The following is a 19,944-nucleotide window of genomic DNA, read 5'->3' as shown; positions in this document are numbered from 1 at the left end:
TGACAGAAAGAAAGTGGCACTGGGAGTTGGGGTTTAGAAGCATAAGTAGGAGTCTTCCAGATGGGAATGACATCCACAGCAGAGGGAACCATATGGGCAAAGGGATGGAGGTGGGAAATTATAACCCTAGTAAGGATGATGATAATAATGGTCCAAGAAAAAAATAAATAACTGTCCACAAAGTCTTATTCCTGTGTTGGGTACTTCTCTCCATGACCCCACAGGGGTTATTTGTCGAACACTTTTATCATAAGAAGCAAACATTCCTACAGCTATTTTTGATTGTCTCATTTTAAAGACAAGGAAAGCAAGCACAGAGAGATTCAGTGACTTGTTTTGGGTAACCCAGCCTCCAGGCAGTCAGGCAGGAGGCTGAGCTGGGGTTGGGCTCCCTGCCCAGCCCTCGAACCCGACCCTCACTCCGGGTCAGCTGGGGCGTGTTTGAGTGACGGTCCCCTGGGATGATGGAGCTGGCTGGAAGCAGGAGAGGGTTCAGCCTTGACCTTCCCCAGCCCTCATGCGAGGAGGCTGACCAGATCGGCTAGCAAAAGCATGGCCGACGGACATGAAGGTGTCTGTGGAGGCCTGGAGGCCCCGCCTGCCTGCTGAGCTGAGTGGGGGAGGGGGTCGATGGGGGAGGGGAGGCGCCCGGAGATTGTGCTGACGCCGGCAGAAAACTTGCTTCAAAATTTTATCAGCTCAGCGCGGAGGAGGTGGGGGTGGGGCTGGGCGCGGAGGATGGATGTGGTGGGAGAGACCGGGACCTGCATGGTAATGAATGCTGCAGCCCCCAGGCTGCCCGTGCCCTCCCCTCCCCCCATCACAACGACCTCAACAGTCACCTTGTCTACCCCTCTGCTTCTGGAGAGGGGTGAGGGATGGGGCAGATGGGGTCAAGGTCAAGGAATCAAGGTCAAGACTGGGAACTCTGGCCTGGCTTTACCCCCTACACACCATGGTGACCAGGAGACCTCATGGAAGGCTCACAGCACCGCTGGGAGTTGGCCTGGTTGTTCCTCCCACTGTACAGAGGAGGAAACTGAGTTACAGTCCAGAGTCACACAGCCGGCACAGGACACAGGGCAGGGCCGTGATCAGAAGCTCGGCGGTCCTGCCTGGAGTCCCCACTTCTTCTCTTTGCCCCACCCCCGCTCCTCCCAAGCCCTCCCCAATCATTTCTGGTTGTCTGATCAAGTGGGTGCCTGTGGGGCTACCGGTGGTGGGACTGGGTCTCCAAACCGAATGCACCCACCTGACACGCTCAGGCAGCCCGGGTGTGTGCAGGTTCACGCCCACAAGGGTACCAGGCTCAGCTTGGGTGGGAATAGCAGGGCACGGGACTTGTGCTAGTTAGGTTCTCCAGGGCACACCTGATTCCATCCGCATGAAGACAGTCACAGCTGCCACCCGCCACACAGTAGACCAGAGTTCAACACGCGACACACACCATCTCCAAGAATCTCCCCAGGCCCAATCCAGGTAGGAACTTGGATAACTTCCATGTGACAGCTCCACTGGGCACACCACCAGGAAGCAGTGGGTCAGTGAAGCCCACTGCCTGCTCAACCAGGCCCTGCCCACGACCACCAGGACCTGTTGACGTTCAGGACTGGGCCACCCGTCCAGCCTCTGCACTTCTGCGCAGGCTGCTGACCCCCTGGGAGAGCCCCATGCTCATCACTGCCCAGTCATCCTGCAGAGCTCAGCTCAGGGGAGCCTCTTTCTCCAGGAAGCTGTCTTGGGTTTCTCCATCCTCACAAACCCCACTGGTCTCCATGTGGACCATTTGACCACAGAGCCAGCAAACACCAGAAACACCCAGCTAGAAGGGCAGGAGTAGGGAACCCCAACAACCAGAGAGATTGATGACACAGCTCAAGTCACACAGTGCCCCAGCTTTCCACTTGGCATCAACATGACACCTGTCAGGACTCTGGGGAAGGTCTGAGTCAATCAACCAGCATTCAGTGGGCCACCCAGCACCCTTCCAGCTTTCCCAGGAAGGATAAGGCTGCCCCTCTCCCACCTGTCAGTGGCCCATCCTCACCCCTGTTGCCAACAGACCTTCTGGGACAGCATCTCATTTCCTGTGGCCTGCCACCCCACTTGGACCCCCAGGACACACCTGCCCCCTACCTCACTCTCCCCATGAACCAGATCTCTTTCCCTTACACTTCACATGGCACGTGCCTACTCCATCTGACTTTCCCAGCACCTGCCTCCTCCCTTTGACTTGAAGAAGGCCCGCCTCCTTGCTCAAACCTTGCGAGACACGCCTCCCTCCTTGGACATCTCACAGGTCAGCCTCCTCCACCCCCACCAACCCCCGCGCAGGCCACTGGACCTGCTTCCTCGCTCAGACCTGTGAGCCTGGTTCATGCCCCTGAGACAGGCTCATCCCCAGCTCTCTCCACCTCCAGCCCCGTGCACGCGAACGCCCTTACTCACCTCGCTCCCGCACGAAGTAGGCCAGGTAGAGGTCGAGCTCCTTGACCGCCACGCCGATGTGGTGCGGCTGCACGCAGAGCACCGGGTGGCCGCACTGCGCCGCCTTGACCAGGCGCTCGCCGTCGGTGCTCTCCAGGGGGATGCCCTTGAAGAGGATGACCATGACCAGGTCCAGCCGCCACACCTTGTCAGCCTGACGCAGGCAGTCGATGCGGCGCATCTTGCCCTTCTGGTCAGGGTTGGAGAGCACACAGCCCGGCGCCTTCTTGCCAGTGATGGCCAGCACGAAGTCCTCGCGGCACTCGGGCCGGATGTCCTTGCGCAGCTTGGCCAGCAGCCGCGATGCCCACTTCTGCTTGACTTCGGCCTTCTCACCCAGCAGCTCGTCCTTCACCGCCCGCTCCTCATCCTTCGACATCCGCTTCTCATGCTTCTTGAAGTACTTGCGCTTCCGCGCCTGCAGGTTGAACCAGGTGTAGGCGAAGGCTCGGACGTGAGGCAGCAGCGCCTCGATGAAAGGGTGGAACTCATCCTGCAGGGCGGGAGAGGCCAGAGATCAGGAGGCGCTGGGGCCCGTGGACCCACTGCCCGGCCCAGAAGACTGAGGCTGCAGAGGCCCCAGGCAGACACATTGGAGGGATGGTGGAGCAGAGGTGTGCAGAAGTCCTCTGCACATACCTCCAAACTCCCAGGGAAAAAACAGGGCCAGAGGGGTCCAGCAGAAGTTCACTGGATCATCTGAGAACCCATTGCCCCGATGGGGAAACTGAGGCTCTGACCATGGTGGAAGGCACAGGCCAAGGAAGCCAGTCATGGAGGGCTGTCTTGAACTCCAATGTTCAAGGCAGGACAAGCTGAGGGTCCAAGGTGGAAACTGATGGGGACCCACTGAACAGATGGGGAAAACTGAGGTTGATAGAATAGTAGTGGCATGGATCCATTCTCTGCCTTCTAGAACTGGGGTCAGCAAACTTTAAAAGTACCATAAAGAACTGGTAATGAGTATTTTAGTCTCTGTTGCAAGACGCCACAGAGATGTGACCACATGGCAGTGTTTCTGTAAAACTTTATTTATGAACACAGAGAGTGGGCCTTGGGCCCTGGGACTGTACTTTGCAAAGCACTGAACTAGTGCGTGAGCTCAAATGTCCAAAGCAGGGCTGAGCACACACCGGACACTGACAATTCAGGAGCAGACAGGCTCATAGCGTCACTTGTCTGCCAGACCCACTGCTCGGCAGAGGAAGCTGACATGAGATGGAGGTTCAATGGCTGCCTCTACTGGCTCTTGGCAGTGATGAAAAAATGAGGACAAGATATCTTTTCTATAGCCCAGAGATACAGACAGAACCAGCTGAGGTCCACAGGCCAAGAGGTCCACAGGTCCACTGGGGCCTACTGTATGTCAGGGGCTAATGAAAGGGTGGGGTGGGGTGGGGCGGTTCCTATATAGACCCATTGCAGGGGCAGGGAGAGCTGAGGCCCAAGGAGGCAAGATCAGAATGCAGCAGAGAAAGGGGAGCTCAGGCATGGAGATTCAGAGCTGGAGAGAGGGGTTCCTGGGGGCCAGTTCACCCTAGCCTGCCCCCCACAGACCCATTCCACAGATGGAAAAACTGAGGCCCGAGGAGGGCCAGAAACCTGCCCAGAGCTGTGATTTCAACACCCCCGCCCCCACTGCCTGAGTGGGGCTACTGAGCAGTCACAACACCCATTTTACGGATGAAGAAACTGAGACCCCAAGAAGAGACTCAGTCACAAGGAGCAGAGCTGGGACAGGAAGCCACACCTAACCAACTTCTCCATGGAAACAACAGCAGCCCTCCCCACTGTTGGGCCCCTAGGAGAATAATGGGGCCATGGGAGGCCCCTTTCCTCTTCTCTGGGGGTGGGAGGAGGCTGTCTCATTCTTGCCATTTTCAACAAGGGAAACTGAGTCTGCAGAACATCCCTGGGATGTTCTCAAGGGGTGAGAATTTCTCAAGGGGTGAGAAATTCAAGGAGAAAGGAAGAGAAGAGAAATTTCAATCCCTACTCTTGCCTGGGGGCTGCACTGGGCTTCTTGAATGGAGGTTACGTCTCTCCCTGGCATGTGAATCTCATTATCTGCCCAGCTCTCCAAAGCCTGCATTATGCTATTATTATTATTGTTATTATTGTTGTCGCCGTAACGATTAGTTGCTTACAATCTTCTAGCGGCAGGAAAAGGCCCGAGGCTCCACTATGCCTTGCATGACGGGGAGGCTAAGCTCAGAGACAGGCAGAGACCTGACTGAGGTCCCGGAGGCTCTCAGGGTCTGTGTGAGGACACGAACCAAGACCCTGTCTGTCCCTTTCTCGGAACAGCCTGCTCTCCATGAGGCAGGGGTCTCTCGGGAAGATGGTGACACAGTTGCTCTGGGCTACCAGCTGGTTTCCAGGTGGACGTGGCCAGGCTCAGTCCCACCTCCAAGCCTGGATGCACATGGTACTCCCCGCCCCAGGTGCCCCCTCTCTGTCCTGTACCCCAACTCCCCTGGGCCACCTGTACCATGGGTGCTGGGGGTGGGAGACGACCTCAGATCTCCTCTATTACTGAGGGTCTGAAAATAGCCTTCTGTCCTCATGGGGTGGGGCAGGATGGGGTACTGTTTGTGCCAGCCCAGCCCCCTCTATGCCAATGTCCCCCGACATGTGAGTCACCGTAACAGCTGTGGCAGGGACTGGACCTTACAGCCCCTTTCCCCCACCCTACCCTGCCCTGGCTGACCTGCTGAGGGGCTGTCTCCTGCCAGGTCCCCTCCAACCTCAGAGGCGCTTTTCCTGTGTCACCATGTCACCCAACATGCCAGCCCCAGGGGTGGGGAGCGGCTCGCCCAGGGTCACACAGCTGATCTGCAGACCTGGGTCCAGAGCCTGGGAGTCTGGCCAGAGAATCGGGGCAGAGAATACATGGAGGCATGGGGCACTGTCCCCCATGGAGGGAACACCATGGTAGAAGGAGGCCTGTCATCCGAGGCCTGGAGCTTATTGGGGGAGTGATCAGAGGGAGCTGGGAAGGGGCAGTTGGGGTGTCAGCCAGCTGAATGGGGGTGCTATCTCCTTCTAGCATAGGAACCCCCTTATCTGCCCGGCTCTCAAAAGCCTGAATTATGCTATTATTATTGTTGTTGTTGCTAGGATTATTTTGGGCCCAGACCCTACCTCTCCCTGAACCCCTGTGCCTCTGAGCCCCCTCCCGTTTGATGAGTTCTCTCCTTTTCCTTCTCCTCCCCTCTCCAAGCCCCCTCACCCCTGCCGATGCCTACCCCCTCCTCCCTGGGCCCTCTCTGGGGAAAGATGCCAGGGAGGTGGGCAGGGGCGGGAGCCCACGTCACTGGTGACCCCAGCTGGTTCTGGAGGAAGGAAGACAAACAGCCTGTAACTGGGTCATGGACCTGCTGCCTGAGCCTCCACGTCCTCCCAGGGAGGTCAACCCAGGCGAGAGGCAGGCCTGTCGCTCTCTTTGTCCCACAAGACCTGTGACAACCAAGGCCTCTTCCCCAGACACTTCCCAATGCCCCCACTGGTTGACAGGGCGAGGGAGACAGCCAAGGAAAGCTAGAAGCCAAGAATCCTCCTGAACTCCTACACATCCCTCAAACCCCATCTCCAATGTTCCTTCCTTCAGGCAGCCTTTCCTGCTTTCCTCAGGGTTCTCTCAGACCTAGCCTGGACCACACAGCTGGGCATTTTCAAGTCCAGCTCAGTCGGTCTCCCCTAACCCTGAGGCCCAGGGTTGAGGCACCTGCTGCCAGCAGACTGGAGGGAACAAGCTTGGGTGACAATGGCCTCCATTTTCACCTTCTGTATGATCCAGGAACAGATCGCTGCCATACCTTGGGCATCAGTTTCTCATCCTGTACAATGGGCAAAAAGGGACCTGGCACCCTGCTGGGGATCAGTGGGGAGCTTATTCACTGCTCTGGTAATCACAGATGCAAGGTTAAGGAAGACAGCAAGAAACCCCAGAAACCTTACTTGGCCCACTGGGACTTCACAAGCTAAAAAGTGTAATAAAATGTCAAGCTGGACTTCCTTGGTGGTCCAGTGGTTAAGACTCTGTGCTTTGACTGCAGGGGACATGGGTTTGATTCCTGGTTGGGGGACTAAGAATTCCAAAAACCTTACTTGGCCAAAGAAGACAGCAGCAGCTGGCAGGCAGACACTTGGGTCCAAGCCCTCGCTGGGCACTATGGACTGGCCAACTGTGCTCTGGGCTGTGTCCCTTACTGGGCCTCCCCGTGGCTCACCCACTCTGAGAGTCCAGGACAGCAAACCAGGATGTCAAGCTCCAATTTCCAAACCAAAAGTTTTCCACAAAGCATTTCTCTCCTCAGTGACTCAACGAATGTTACTGAGAATCTCTTGTCCACCTCCTGAGTGCTCATCTCAAACTCCTGTGCATCCTTCAAAACTCAGGTTCCAATGTCCCTTCCTCCAGGTAAGCCCACTGTTAAGTGTCGAACAGCAGAACTCATATTTGAATGCAGGCCCATTTGGTGCCAGACTAAGTGTTCTTGCTAGTGATTCCTCCTTCCAAGTTCAGAGCATCATAGCTTATGAACAGCTCTTATCCAATGAGGGAAAAATACATTTGATGTTCCAACAAGTATCTCTTGAGTGCCAGCTCCATGCATGATGCTGGGGCCCAGCAGAGCCCTGGGCTCAGCCCTCACCTGGATCCTGATTTGGACAGGGATGGATATTAAACAAGCTAGGAAATGTAATAAAATGTCAGGTTGGACTTCCCTGGTTGTCCAGTGGTTAAGACTTTGCACTTCAACTGCAGGGGGCATGGGTTCAATCCCTGGTTGGGGGACTAAGATCCCACAAGCTGCAGCCAATAAATAAATAAAACAGGGAATTCCCTGGTGATCCAGGGGTTAGGACTCCACCTCCACACTCTCAATGCTGAGGGTCTGGGTTTCACCCCTGGTTGGGGGACTAAGATCCCACAAGCTTGGAGGTGTGGCTAAAAAAATAAATAAATGAAAGACAGAAAGCAAAAGAAAGGAAGGATGGAACAAAAAAGAAAATGTCAGGTTGAACAATGTGCTCTAAAGAAATTTAAAGGAGTTTGTGGGGGGCGGTCCAAGGAGTCCCCTGGGGATGGTTCTTTTTAGTTGGAGGTGGTCAGGGAGGGTCTCTCATAGGAAAGGACACTTGAACAAAGACCTAAAAGATGAGCATCCATGGTAGGAGCTTTCCAAGTGGAGAACACAGCACATGCAAAGGTCCTGAGGCAGGATCATGCCTTATGTTTGGAGAGAACAGGCGGGGAGGACAGTGAGGCTGGAGCAGAGTGAGTGAGAGGGAGAGGAAAAGAGGGCAGGCAGGGAGGGGATGGGCAGGTCAGGCAGGGCCTTTGAGGACCTCCTGGGAAGACTTTGGGTAAACTAAGTCCAGGGAGTAGAAAACCTGGCAAAGTGACCAGTGAGTCTGAGCCCTGAATCTCCTGACTTTACTCTCTGTGCCCTGGGGTCCTGGGTGGATGCTGAGCCAGAAGGTTCGGGTGTGAGGGAGAGAGACAGGGAGCAAGGCTGAACATTTACTGAGCTCTCAACTCTACAAAATGGGAAAAATTGTTGTACCCACTGTCCAGAGGGAAAGACTGAGGCACAGAGCCTTGAAGCCACTGGCCCACAGCCACAGAGCCAGGAAGGAGCTGAGCTGGGACTTGAACCTGGGTCCCATGACCTTGAACTTCCTGATCCTTGGCCCCACTGCCAGCTCCCCCAACCCCCCGAGCTCAGGGTCTGGTCATTCCTCAGGGCTTCCTGTTCTGTACCCCACCTGCTTTCTCTGAATCCCATGTGGGCCCCTTCTGCTGCTCAGCCCTGGATCACATGCCACCTCCTCCTCGGGACACCAAAGCAGCAGCCAGGTCCTGCCATCCCCTCACTACACTGCAGCCCCTCGAGGGCGTGGCTTTGATCTGTTTCTTCACTGCTGCTTCAATGGCATCCAGATTAGAAAGCACCAACTTCATCTTCTGCTTGTTCCCAAGGCACACACCCCAGTCGACGAAGGAAGCTGGTTCCCATGTGGGTCTGGTCAAACTCAGGGAGACCCTGTACAGGGCTAGGCAGGTAGGGGAGGAAAGACCAAGAGAAAAACCCTGGTGGTGGTGGTGGTGGTTAGGGCTCAAGGTTCTGGGGAGTCACTGTTGCCCCTGGCTCCCAGCTCACCCTGAGCAGATAGTGACAGAAGGCAAGGAGGACGAGCCGGAAAATGCCTGTGGGGTGTTTAATCCAGTTATCAGTTTCTGTGCTAAGTCACTTCAGTCGTGTCTGACTCTTTGCCACCCCATGGACTATAGCCCACCAGGCTCCTCTGTTCATGGGATTCTCTAGGCAAGGATACTGGAGTGGGTTGCTATGCCCTTTGCCAGAGGATCTTCCTGATCTAGAGATCGAACCTGTGTCTCTTGCATCTCCTGCCTTGGCAAGCAGGTTCTTTACCACTAGTGCCACCTGGGAAGCTGCAGTTCTTAGTTTAGTGACAACCATCATCACAGCCAAGCTTATTTGGCACCGACTGTATACCAGGCCCCAAGCTAAGGTTGAAGCATGCAAGGAAGGACTAGGTCACCTGCCTAGAGATACACAGCCACTTAGGCAGGATCTACATGCATATCCAAGGTCAACCTGGGTTCCTGCCTCTTGATCCCAGGCAGGGCACATACGTGTGCACATCTGTGTGCCTACACGTGTGGGAGTGTGAGCTTTGGGGACGGCACACCCAGGGTTCACTCGCACCCAGGCCACGAGCCAGTACACGTGTGTGCGGTCACTGCGAACCCGCCTGCTCATGGGACAGGAAGCCCCAGGACATTTGGTGGGTCCCATCCGTTAGGTGGGAGACAGGAAGGTAGGTCAGCTCAGGCAGAGAGCGAGCAAGGAGGGGAGGAAGGGAGAGAACGCTGACTCGCTGACTCGGCCAGAAGCCCAGTGTCGTGATTTACAAGGCACCCGACCCTGACGCGTTGAAGCACCTCCGCTGCAGAGGAGGGAGGGGAAGAGACACAGACTAGACTCAGAGAGAGACAGAGAGAGGGAGAGAAACATGGGGCGAGGTCGTGCCTTGGACAGGAGCCAATCGGAGACCACCAGACCACAGGTCGTGGGGGGTAACCTCAGGGAGCACCCACCTGCCCAGGCCTGACCAGTCAGGTGGGCAGTGGCTCCAGTTCCAGACTCACCAGCCATGCTGTGCCACCCGGGGGCAGGCCCTAGCCCTCTCTGGTCTTGGCCCCTCTCCCAGTCCTGAAATGCTGGGAGACCCAGCCCCCAAATTCCAGCAGAGCCTCCATGAACTCATACTAGGCTGGCACTTCATGCCTTCTGTGCCCTGCCACAAGCCGCCGCCACATACATCTGGCCCATAGGAGGCGCTTAATGAAGATCTATCATATTCAATCAAGACAGAGTCCGGGACCCTCTCCTAGCCTCAGTCTCCCCACTGGAGAAACAGTGATTTTTTAAAAAAGAGTGTTGCCCCACCAGGCAATGGGGTGAAGCAATGAAGGGAAGAATGAATGAATGAGGGGGGCCCTGGCAGCCGGCACTGCTGTGGCCACGGCCCAGGCCCAGCCTCAGCCCCGGGGAATCCTGGGCACTGCAGCCAAGAGGGATTTGGCCCCAAACCCGGAATAACTAACGTGGCGGTAGAGGCGGGCGGGAGGGAGGCAGGGAGGGAGGCCCAGAGCGGGGCAAGCGTGGGGAGGCCGGCCTTCCCGCCGGCAGGATTTATGGAAGTAACGGCTGCTCCACACAGTTCCTCTTAAGAGTAAAAGTGAAAAGCGTTTGAGTCACCATTGAAACAAGGACGGCGCTCCCAGAATCCTCCAGGGCCGCCTGGGCCGTGGCCGCACTACCCCCACCCCAGGTGGGCAGGACCTTGGGGGCACAGGGCGGGCTGGCACCGGAGCAGCCCGGCTCCCTCCCTTCACACACCCCCATCCAGTCTCGGCTCTGAGAAGATCCGGGTCGGATCAGCTAAAAGGGAGCTATTTTCGGATGGGCTCAGGTCGTAAAATTAGTCAGTAGAGGAGGGGAGACAGAGGCCCAGAGATGGAGAGGGAGAGAGACAGGGAGAGATGCAGGCAGTCAGAGAGAGGTGGGTAGGGCGAGATTAAGATGCAGCCAGGAGTGGGGGTCCTCCGTGAACAGTCTTTCCAGATCCCCCAGATGGAAAGCCCAGACCAGACTGAGCCTGCATGCAGCTTTTGAGATTACACCGAGGCTGTGCTGAAGGGGGTCCCAGGCATCCCTCCAGAGTGAGGGGCACCCGTGGGAGAATAAGCAGAGGAGAGGGATCCCCTTGCCTCTGGGTCACCCCATCCCCACCCTGGCCTGGGAGCTCCCAGGTCCTCTCTCCACCGGACTGTCTCCCGGTCGCCCTGTCCTTTGCACACAGAACCTCAGGTATTTTTCATTACCATGTTTCCACCGAGAGCCTGCCTGGCTGATCCTTGCCCTGTGCCCGGGGAAAGCCAGGCCCAGGGAGCAGAGGAAGGCCAGCTCTGCTTCTCACTGCCACCCCCCACCCCCAGGCAACGTGGACCAAGGCCTGTCTCCCAAGGAGTCCTGATGGGGGAATTCCAGGGCGCAGTGACAATAGGCTGCCGTCCAATCTCCTCGCCTGGAATAGCCTCCCTGGGCTCAGCCCCCCTGGGCGGTTCCCAGAGGGAGGGAGCCAGCAAGCGCGGGAAGGACGGAGGGGGCGGGGGCACCTCGGGGCCACCCAGGCCACCCCTTGAGGCCCAAGGTCACCCAGCAACCCTGACTAGGACCCTTATGGTACTTGGTGAGCTTTAGGGCAACAAGCGGCAGAGGGGAGCCAGCGATGACGGCTTTGGGGAACACCAAAAATTGCTCTGAAGGGGAAGGGAGGTCTGGAGAGGGGCAGGGACATCCCCAAGGTCACTCGGAGGATAAGGGGTAAGACAGGCCCTGAGACCCCCTTGGCATGGGCCCTCACATTCCCTGTGGGGAGCCAGAAACTGCGGGGGCTGGAGGGGGCCTGTGAGAAAGAGCTTGCTATGCGGGAGGGGCACCCCAGGATCGTGAATGGTGGCGGGGGACGCCCAGCAGAGACTAGCATCCACGTGCTCCCCACACAGTAGTTTGTCCTCAGGATAGTCGGTGGCCCGCTGGATGCCCAGCTTCTGCGGCTCCGCACTTGACACTGCCTTTGCCTCCAGAAACTGCCTCCGCAGCCACTTGTCACTTTGAGGGAAACTGAGGCCGGACCCCCATGTGTTAAAGACATCCAAGGACGTGGGGTGGGGGCGGAGCTGGAGAGTGGAACCAGCAGACCTGGGAGGGTCCCCCTGGAGGAAGCTGGGGGAGAGAAGGGGTCCCCTGGGGCAACCCCGGGCACAGCCGCCCCCTCCCCACACACCCCCTGGGTCATTGCACAAGGGCCGAGCCCGGGTAGCCTGGGAGCGCGGCCAGGGGTGAGAGGCTACACGAGGGGGCAGGGGCAGGTGCCGGGCTGGCGAGGGCGTCTGCAGCGCCGCAGTGCCCGGGCCAGACCCGGGCTCGCCCGGCCTCCCGGCTCCTCCCGCCGGCGGCGGCGGCTCAATAACCCACAATCGATGCAGCGAAAATATCGGGCCGGGGTTGGGGGCGCGCGGGGAGTGGGAGACCCGACGGGAAGTTGGAGCACCCCCTCCCCCCACCGCTGGTGCCTCCAACTTCGCGTGCCCCCTCCCCCTCCGCGCACACGTGGGCCAATAATGGGGGGAAAGGCGGCCAGGGCCGGGGTGGCGGGGCACCACCTTATGGGGTGGGGGGGCGTTCGTCCCCATATCAGAGGGGTTCTCCCCTCCAGAGTCTCCTGGCATCCAGGGTCCAACGGGGACCCCCTCGATTCCTCCTATGAGCAGGCCTGGGTCCAGTCCGGGGGTTCGCACAGAACCCCGCCTTTGGCCTTCTCCCGGGCACCCCTCGACCTTCCCGGGTTGGGTGGGGGTGCGCCTCCTGCGTCTGGGGAGGGCGAGACTGCAGGGTGAGCCCCCACGTCCGCCAGGGGGAGAGGTCCCGTGGGGCACGCAGGGCAGGCGTCCCGGGTGAGGGTCCCGGCCCATCCCCCCGCCGCCTACCGGACCCTGGCCTGAGGCGGGGGCGGGAGGGACGCGCGCCTTTTCCGTCCCGCCTCCTCGGGCTTCCAAACTCTGGGGCCTGGTGGCGGGGGGCGCGGGGCCGGGGCACCGGGGGCACGCACCCGGGGCCGGGCGGGGGGCGTACCTGGGTCAGGCAGAGCGGGGACGAATACATCCCGGGCGCGGCGGGAGGCGCAGGGCCGGCCGGAGCGGGCGCGCTGAACTTACTGAGTCATTTTTCCAAACCCCCCCCCCCCCCCCCCCCCCGCGGCCGCGGCCGGCGCGCTCCTCGCCGCCTCCTCCCTCGGTCTGCCTCCCTCCCTCCTCCCGCGCTCTCCCTCTCTCCTGCGCCCGACTCCCTCTCTCTCTCCCTCTGTCTGTCTCTCTCTCTTCCTTTCCAGCACCCCCCCGTCTCTGTCTCTCTCTGTGTCTCTGTCTCTCCTCCCTCCGACAACCACCCCCCTCCCTCCCCCAATTTCTCTCCCCTCCCATCCCGAACCTCCCACTTCTCAATATCCAACTTTCAAAGAAACGAGGGGGGTAAAAAAAGAGCGCGAGCGAGAAAGGAAAGCCGCCCCCCACCCCGCGCTCCCCATGCCTCCTGAACCCCCATCATTGCTTATGATTACGAATTTCGAGCCGCCCTGTGCCGGGGCACCGGACGGGAACCAACGGGCTTGCGCACACCCCAACCGCAGCGGGTCCCCCTGGATCGCCCGCCCGAGTCGGGTGGGTAGGGGTTGGTGGCTCTTGCGGGACATTTGGGGGCCGAAGGTGGATTTTGAAGGCCCCCCCCACAACCCGCCCCAAGCTGGCCGGGAAGTTGGAGAAAGGAGCCAAGGTGGGGGGAGGGAAAGAATGAAGAAGTGACGTGTGCAGAGGCCCGGCGCGAGCGCGCTTTTCCCCTTAAAGATGTACAACCCGGGGTGCATGGCGGGAGAAGGGGGTCTTATGGTATCCTCTCCCCCTGACAGCCCCGGGAAGCCAGACGGGGACTGCAGTTCCCAGGCAGAGGGACTTGGCTACAACTGCCCTTCCGTAGCCAGAAGGGCCCCAACCAACAGGGGAGCCTCCAGAACTCTGCTCTTGCTTCCTCAGCCAGCACCAAAGGAGAACTGGGAGCTGGGTGGGTGGGGTTTGGGCCTCCCCTATATGTTTCCCCAGTACCCCAGGAGGAAGGTGTCCAGGAAGACCTCAGGCTGGCCAGATAAACCCTTGCAGCCTCTTCCTGGGTGTCCAGTGATTCTTACTGACCCCCACCCACAGTGGACCCATTTGACTGGATCCAGAAACTGAGGCACTGGAGTGGCTTGGAGCCCAGTTACCTGGCCCCTGAGCCCACATGGCAGGCTCTGTTGTTCCCCCTCTGGAGAACAGACCTGCCCTCCTCCAGTCTGAGCCCCCAGGGAGCCTGAGGACCTGGCCTCACCCCTCCCTGTGTTCATCCTGCACACCCTCCCAGCCTCTCTCAGGCACTTCTGCCACCTCAAAGAGCAGGATGCTCCCCCCTTGGCATCCTCCCCTGTGAAGTGCATGAACAGTGCCCACCCCCTGGTGTTGGTCAGCAGAAGAACAGCACTTAGAAGTGCCTTGACCTTCTGTTAAATATGCACTGAGATGCTCTTAGAAAGCTTGGCCATTCTGACCCATCTCCAAGGACAAATGATAACCCCTTGCCAACTTGGGGCAGCTGCCCCATGCCCAGAAAGAATGCTTTTCCCCCATGTTATAGGGGAGGAACCCGAGGCCCGAGGAAAGGATGCTACTGACCTGGGGCCCTGGGGTTAGGCCAGAAGGAAGCAGGATTCACACAGACACGTACACCCTCCGTCCTGCCGGCTCCCCCTGCTGTGAGTGACAGTCACTCAAATGGCACTTCACTAATGTTTTGTTTTTCTAAATTCCCACTGTGCAACCATGGGGGGCATTTAAACCTCAGGATGAAAGAGAGAGACAGGTGTCTAGGAATCCAAATGCCAACATAACAGAAAGCAATATTTTATTATTTTGAAAACCATTGTGAACACCTGGAGGGCAGAATCCCCAATTCACAGACATTTTCAAGTTCAAGTTGCCTTAGGAGCTTTCTCCCAGGTGGCTGCGACTGCCAGACTGTTCCCAACACCCACTCGGCATGCAGCCTTCACCAGGTAGTTTGGGTTACTCTGGAACGCAGTTTGGAGAGCACAGACTCTCTCTGTCTCTGTCTAAACCTCAGTTTCCACATCTGTAAAATGGTTACAATAGATGCAACTCTCACATTTTGGGAGGTTGGGCAGATCGGAGTCCTTGAGATAAGGTGTGGAAAGACAGTATTAATACATTAGTGGTGGCGGGTGCAAGTTCACAATTGAGAGTGAAGAGTTCTATCTGTCTGTCTATCTATATCTATCTAGGCTTCCCAGGTGGTGCTAGCTGTAAAAAACCCACCTGCCAATGCAGGAGACATAAGAGATTAAGGTTTGATCCCTGGGTTGGGAAGATCTCCTGGAGAAGGAAATGGCAACCCAGTCCAGTATTCTTGCCTGTAGAATCCCATGGACAGAGGAGCCTGACAGGCTACAGTCCATGGGGTCGCAAAGAGTCAGACATGACTGAAGCGACTTAGCAATGCATTTGTCTGTATCTATCCATCTATATCATCGAGTTCAGCAGGAAGGGGTCCCTACAGTGTAAACAATAGGTCCACAGCAGGGCAGTTTTAGTGCAGGGTTACAGCCTTGGGTGTATGTCTCCTTTAGCCAGGAGCCCAAAGTGCCTGTGCCTCAGCTTCCCGTTCTGAGAAATGGGGTGATAAAAGTTTCTACCCCTCTGGCCTGTTGTGGGTAAACCTGCCAATGTTTGGAATGCACATAGTGTTTTTGAAACAAAACAATTGCTGGATTGGACCTATGTGTGAAACATCTGGGGAGGGGGGCACTGCATGACTTTAGCTCCTGGCGCTTTGGAACATAAGTTAACTCATCTGTTTAAAAATGCTCTCCCCATCACTCACTCTTAGGCTCCTCTGTAACTGTCCCAGCTATAGATGCAGGAGGGTGTTGACTGTCACCCTATAACACTAATGCCAACAATCTGGAACCAGCTACCGTGTCCGTCCTCGTGGGGACCAGTTCAGCAGTGCCACCCAGAAATACTACACAGCTCCACAAAAGAACAAGGGACTTCTACCTGGAGACGCCTCCAAGAAATACCCTGCAGCCCAGGGCTCCTCCCCACTCAGCACTTCAGACCATCCTCTCTGATTGGGCTGTCCTGAGCACTGTGCGGGGGGGTGGGGGTGGACAACAGGAGCCCCGCCCCCCAGTGTGACAACCACGGGTGTCCCCAGACCTCACTCAGTGTGCCCTGGGGAGAACCTCTGCTGTAGACTCAGCAAACAGACTCAAGATTGCATTTGGGAATTTTTTTTTTAAAGAATATACATATATCCTTTATGAGAATGTGTATCTGTTACATGTGTAGCTGCTCAGACAAAGCTGGGTGAAAATAGGGCTTTTCTGGAGTAGGGAGTCCCACAGGGTGGGGGTGACAAGGAAGGTTTGATTTTTACTCTGGGCACTTCTCCATCCTCTTAAGATGTTCATGAGTGGCTTGTGTTATTAAAAGGCAAACTTTTAAAATGTGAGTGGAATCCACAGCAAAATTTTAAAAAGCAAGAGCAGCTCAGGGAGGAAAGATAAGAGCTGGAGCCGCCTGGGAACCCCCCAGCTGCCATACGCAGCAAACTGAGCTCCAGCCAGGGGGGCAGGACCATTCCTCCTCCTACCTTGCAGGGCATCCTGTGTCCCCATTTTACAGATGAGAAATTGAACCTCCAGAGGGGCATGTTAAGGTCCTCAGCCTTGAGAATTGATGGTGGGATGACATTGAGGCTGACACAGACATACAACACAGAGGCACACAAACACACCGAGCATGTCACGAGAGATACACAGATGTACAGAAACACCTCATACGGAGACACACAGATTCTCGCATGTCACACAGACTCTGACAGATACCCAGACCCAAGGGGACACACACACAGACTCACATAGACTCACAGAGAGACACACAGACCCATACGAGGGCATGCACAACCCCAAATACAACACAAGTGCAACCAGCCAGAATCACAAACTCAGACCACAACACAGCCATACATGCTTAGGAGCACACGCACCCATAGGCAGAACGCCTCCCAGGATTATACACCAGCGCGCACACACACACACACATATTCACTCAGAGGCTTCCCTGGTGGCTCAGACGGTAAAGAATCCACCTGCAATTCGGGATCCCTGAGTTGGGAAGATCTCCTGAAGAAGTAAATGGCAACCCGCTCCAGTATTCTTGCCTGGAGAATCCCACGGACAGAGGGAGCCTGGGAAGCTATAGTCCATGGGTCGCCAAGAGTTGGACACAACTGAGTGACTATCACACACGCACACAATACATGCACAGTGACACACAACACACTGCATTCCTGCTCCTCCCTCATGGCTGCCCCCCCCCCAAGTTACCCCCACAGATGGAGTCTTTGCTCTCCAGATCTTCAGGGACCCTGGCTTGTACATGGAGCTGGGGGAGGGCGGGATGGGCTTGGCTCCTCCCCCTCCCACAAATGCAGGTGCCTGTTTGTGTGTCTGCTGCCTGCCTGTGTGTGATTGTGTGTGCACCTGTGTAGGGGCAGAATTCTATACATGTGTGGCTGTGAACAGATAGCTGTGAGGGTCACGGGTGTGTGCTACTGACTGCGATTACACGAAGGTGTTCCCCTGCACACCTGGTGACAGGTGGGGAGGGAGGCCAGTGTGGTGGAGGGCAGTGCCTGGGGGTGGGGGGTGGGGGAGGGCAGCGTTTCAGCGCTGGCCGTGGGTGTACGGGGTGGGGAGCACAGGCTGTGGAGGGGCCTGAGGGTGGGGGAGCTCACATGAGCTGAGGACCCGAGTACTGGGTGTGGATGATTCCGTGTCACTGTGGGACCCCTTTTTTTCCCCTTCCCAAACAACACCCCCAAAAGGGATGCAGGTTCAAAGTAAGACCCAAAGACTCGCGCCTAGTCTTGGGGCTTTTATATTTAGAAAATTATATAAAGCGCCCTGGGGTGGGGCGTGGGGGCGCGGTGGGGATTCCCCTGGAGGGGAGAAAACAACACTGCGTGCCCATGCGTCTGGCCCGTCCCAGACAAGTGCTGGAGGCAGGGCTCGCAGCGCGGCTCCCTGTCCATCCAGCCCAGAGGGTCTCCTTGGCCACTTCCCTGGTCCAGACCTAACCCACGCGAGCTTGGGTAACCATCCATCCCTCCGGACCTCCTCAGAGGAGGAGTGGGGACCCCCGCTGCCCCGCCCCTCTCTGGGCCAGGTCCCCGCGCACGCGCAGCCCCTGGCGGGAGACGTCGCCGCCGAGTGATCGCGTCCCGGCGCCACCTCGCGCCCAAACCTCAAGCTGGGACCACCTGGGGACGCGCGGATGGGGGACCTCGAGGCAGGGGGAGTTGGAAGGAACTGGGTGGGGAGTGAGAGGAAGGGACAGAGCTTTGGCAAAGTGAAGGAAGCCACCGTCCCCCACCTGGTAGCTCGGGTTAGGGGGGAAAAAGGGACTGGGGGGAGTGGGGGAGAAAGCGTAGACCCATCCTCAGAATAGTCACTCAGCGCCAGTCAAACGCACACAGTGACACCGAAATGTCCCCTGAGACGCAGTCACACGACACAGCTCCCCACTCAGTGGCAACCCCCTAACCCCCCCTCCCACTCACACGGGGACACCCCCACGGTCATCCAGGGACATCACATTCCCCGGGGACACACAACCCAGACACGCTGCTTCACAACACCGCCCCACGGGGACGCATGGCACAGTCGCCCAGTTACCCCAACACGTACACACTGTCCCATAGTTGCACAATGCTCTAACAACACGCAACACAACACACACACAGCCACGTGGATGCGCAGATACACAGATTCGTAAAGGAGAGGACCCCACGCCTGGGGACCCACGGACAGGGATGGGACCACCTAGCCGCACAGACCCTCGAATGCACCCCCAGGGACCCGTGTTGACCCGTTGCAGAGCACAGGGGCCCCAAACGCAGCCCTCGAGTGCGGATGCCACAGACACCGGCGGACCGGACACCGGAACCTTCAAGTGCAGCTACCGGCGCTTGCGGGCCTGGGGCGCGCCCGGCCTAGACCCTGTGACCCCTCTCGGCTGGGACCCGTCGCGCGACGCGGCAGGGCCGGGGTCGGCCCGGGGGCGGGGCTCAGGCAGCGCTAGGGCCAGCCGGGTGGCTGCCCCTGCGCGGCGCCGAGCGCGGCCGCCCGCCCGGCTCCAAGTTCAAGGCGCCCGGCGGCGGCCGCTGCGCGCTCTCCGCCCCTCTCCGCAGCGGCCATTTTCCGCTAGCTGGCGCGCCGCGCTCGCCCGGGCCGGGGCAGCCCGCTGGGGCCGCCGCGACCCCCGGGCCGCAAGGCCCCGGCGGGCGCCCCCTCCCCGACCCGGGATCCCCAGCGGGCTGCGCGCTCGGGGGTCTCGTGCCCGGAGCCGCGCCCTCCCGCTGGGCCAAGGAGGGGGCGGAGGCCTGGCCTGGGGGGACCCTCTCTCGGGAGCCCCGCCCTCCCCTCTAACTCCGCCGCGCCCGTGAGGGGCCCCCCACTTGGGGTCCCCCGCTGCTCCCCGCGCGCCAGCTCCGCCCCCAGCCGCGGGGGGGTGGATCGGCGGGCGGGGGTCCCGGGGCGGCGGGCGGGAGGGGGGTTCCCCGCATCGAGCCCCTCCCCCGGGCGGCCCCCGCCCCCTGCCCCCCTAGACCTCGCAACTTTCGCCGGGAGCCCACGCACCACCCCAAAAACTCCCCCGGCGAAAACGAAAGTGGGGGCGGCGACGTACCATGGCGCTGCTGCGAGGAGGCGAGGCCGGCGCCGGAGCGAGCGCGCTCGGTCCCCGGCGAGGGGGGGCCGGAGGCGGCGGGAGGAGGCGGCGAGGGAGGGCGCGCGGGGGAGGGAGCGAGCGCGCTAGGGAGGGGGCGCGCCGTGCCCGCCCCCCCGGCTCAGGACCCTCCCCTCGGCCCGCCCTCCCCCCGGTCCCGCGCGCCGCCCGCGCCTCAGGCCGCTCCGCGTCCCGGCCCCGGCTCCGGCGGCTCAGGCTGCGGCTCCATCCCCGGCCCGGCCCGCGCGAGGGGAGGCCGGGAGAACGGTCGCGGCAGCGGGTCGTTGGGCCCGGGTCGGGCTCGCTGCGGCGGGAGCGGATCCACCTTTACGGCGCGCGCGCGCTCACACACACACACACACACACACACACACACAGGCAACTGGGGACACTCGCGGCCCGGGCCTCCTCGACTCCGACACCGACACAGAAAGCACAGCGACGCGCCTGAGACGTGTTAC

At 59.0% G+C, this 19,944-nt stretch overlaps 1 protein-coding gene across 5 annotated transcripts in view; it reads right to left on the bottom strand.

The window, feature by feature from the left end:
• The window catches only part of NFIC (nuclear factor I C), a 74,016-nt gene extending 54,447 nt beyond the window's left edge, over positions 1-19,569 (bottom strand). For 2 of the 5 annotated variants that reach the window (XM_027547190.1, XM_027547188.1), the window contains exons 1-2: positions 19,445-19,569; positions 2,449-2,980 (exon numbers count right to left, since the gene is read on the bottom strand). In XM_027547190.1, coding sequence (XP_027402991.1) covers positions 2,449-2,980; positions 19,445-19,447 — 535 coding nt within the window. In that variant the 5' untranslated portion in view covers positions 19,448-19,569. Of the gene's footprint in view, positions 1-2,448; positions 2,981-12,722; positions 12,889-19,444 lie in introns of those variants that run through there. The other 3 variants (XM_027547189.1, XM_027547191.1, XM_027547186.1) reach the window with 3 other exon arrangements.
• Positions 19,570-19,944: the final 375 nt, after the last annotated feature.

Source organism: Bos indicus x Bos taurus, chromosome 7 (genome assembly GCF_003369695.1).
Source record: "Bos indicus x Bos taurus breed Angus x Brahman F1 hybrid chromosome 7, Bos_hybrid_MaternalHap_v2.0, whole genome shotgun sequence".
Lineage (NCBI taxonomy): Eukaryota > Metazoa > Chordata > Mammalia > Artiodactyla > Bovidae > Bos > Bos indicus x Bos taurus.
The sequence above is the reverse complement of the archived record's forward strand: the minus strand, read 5'-3'. Positions and strand labels throughout refer to the sequence as shown.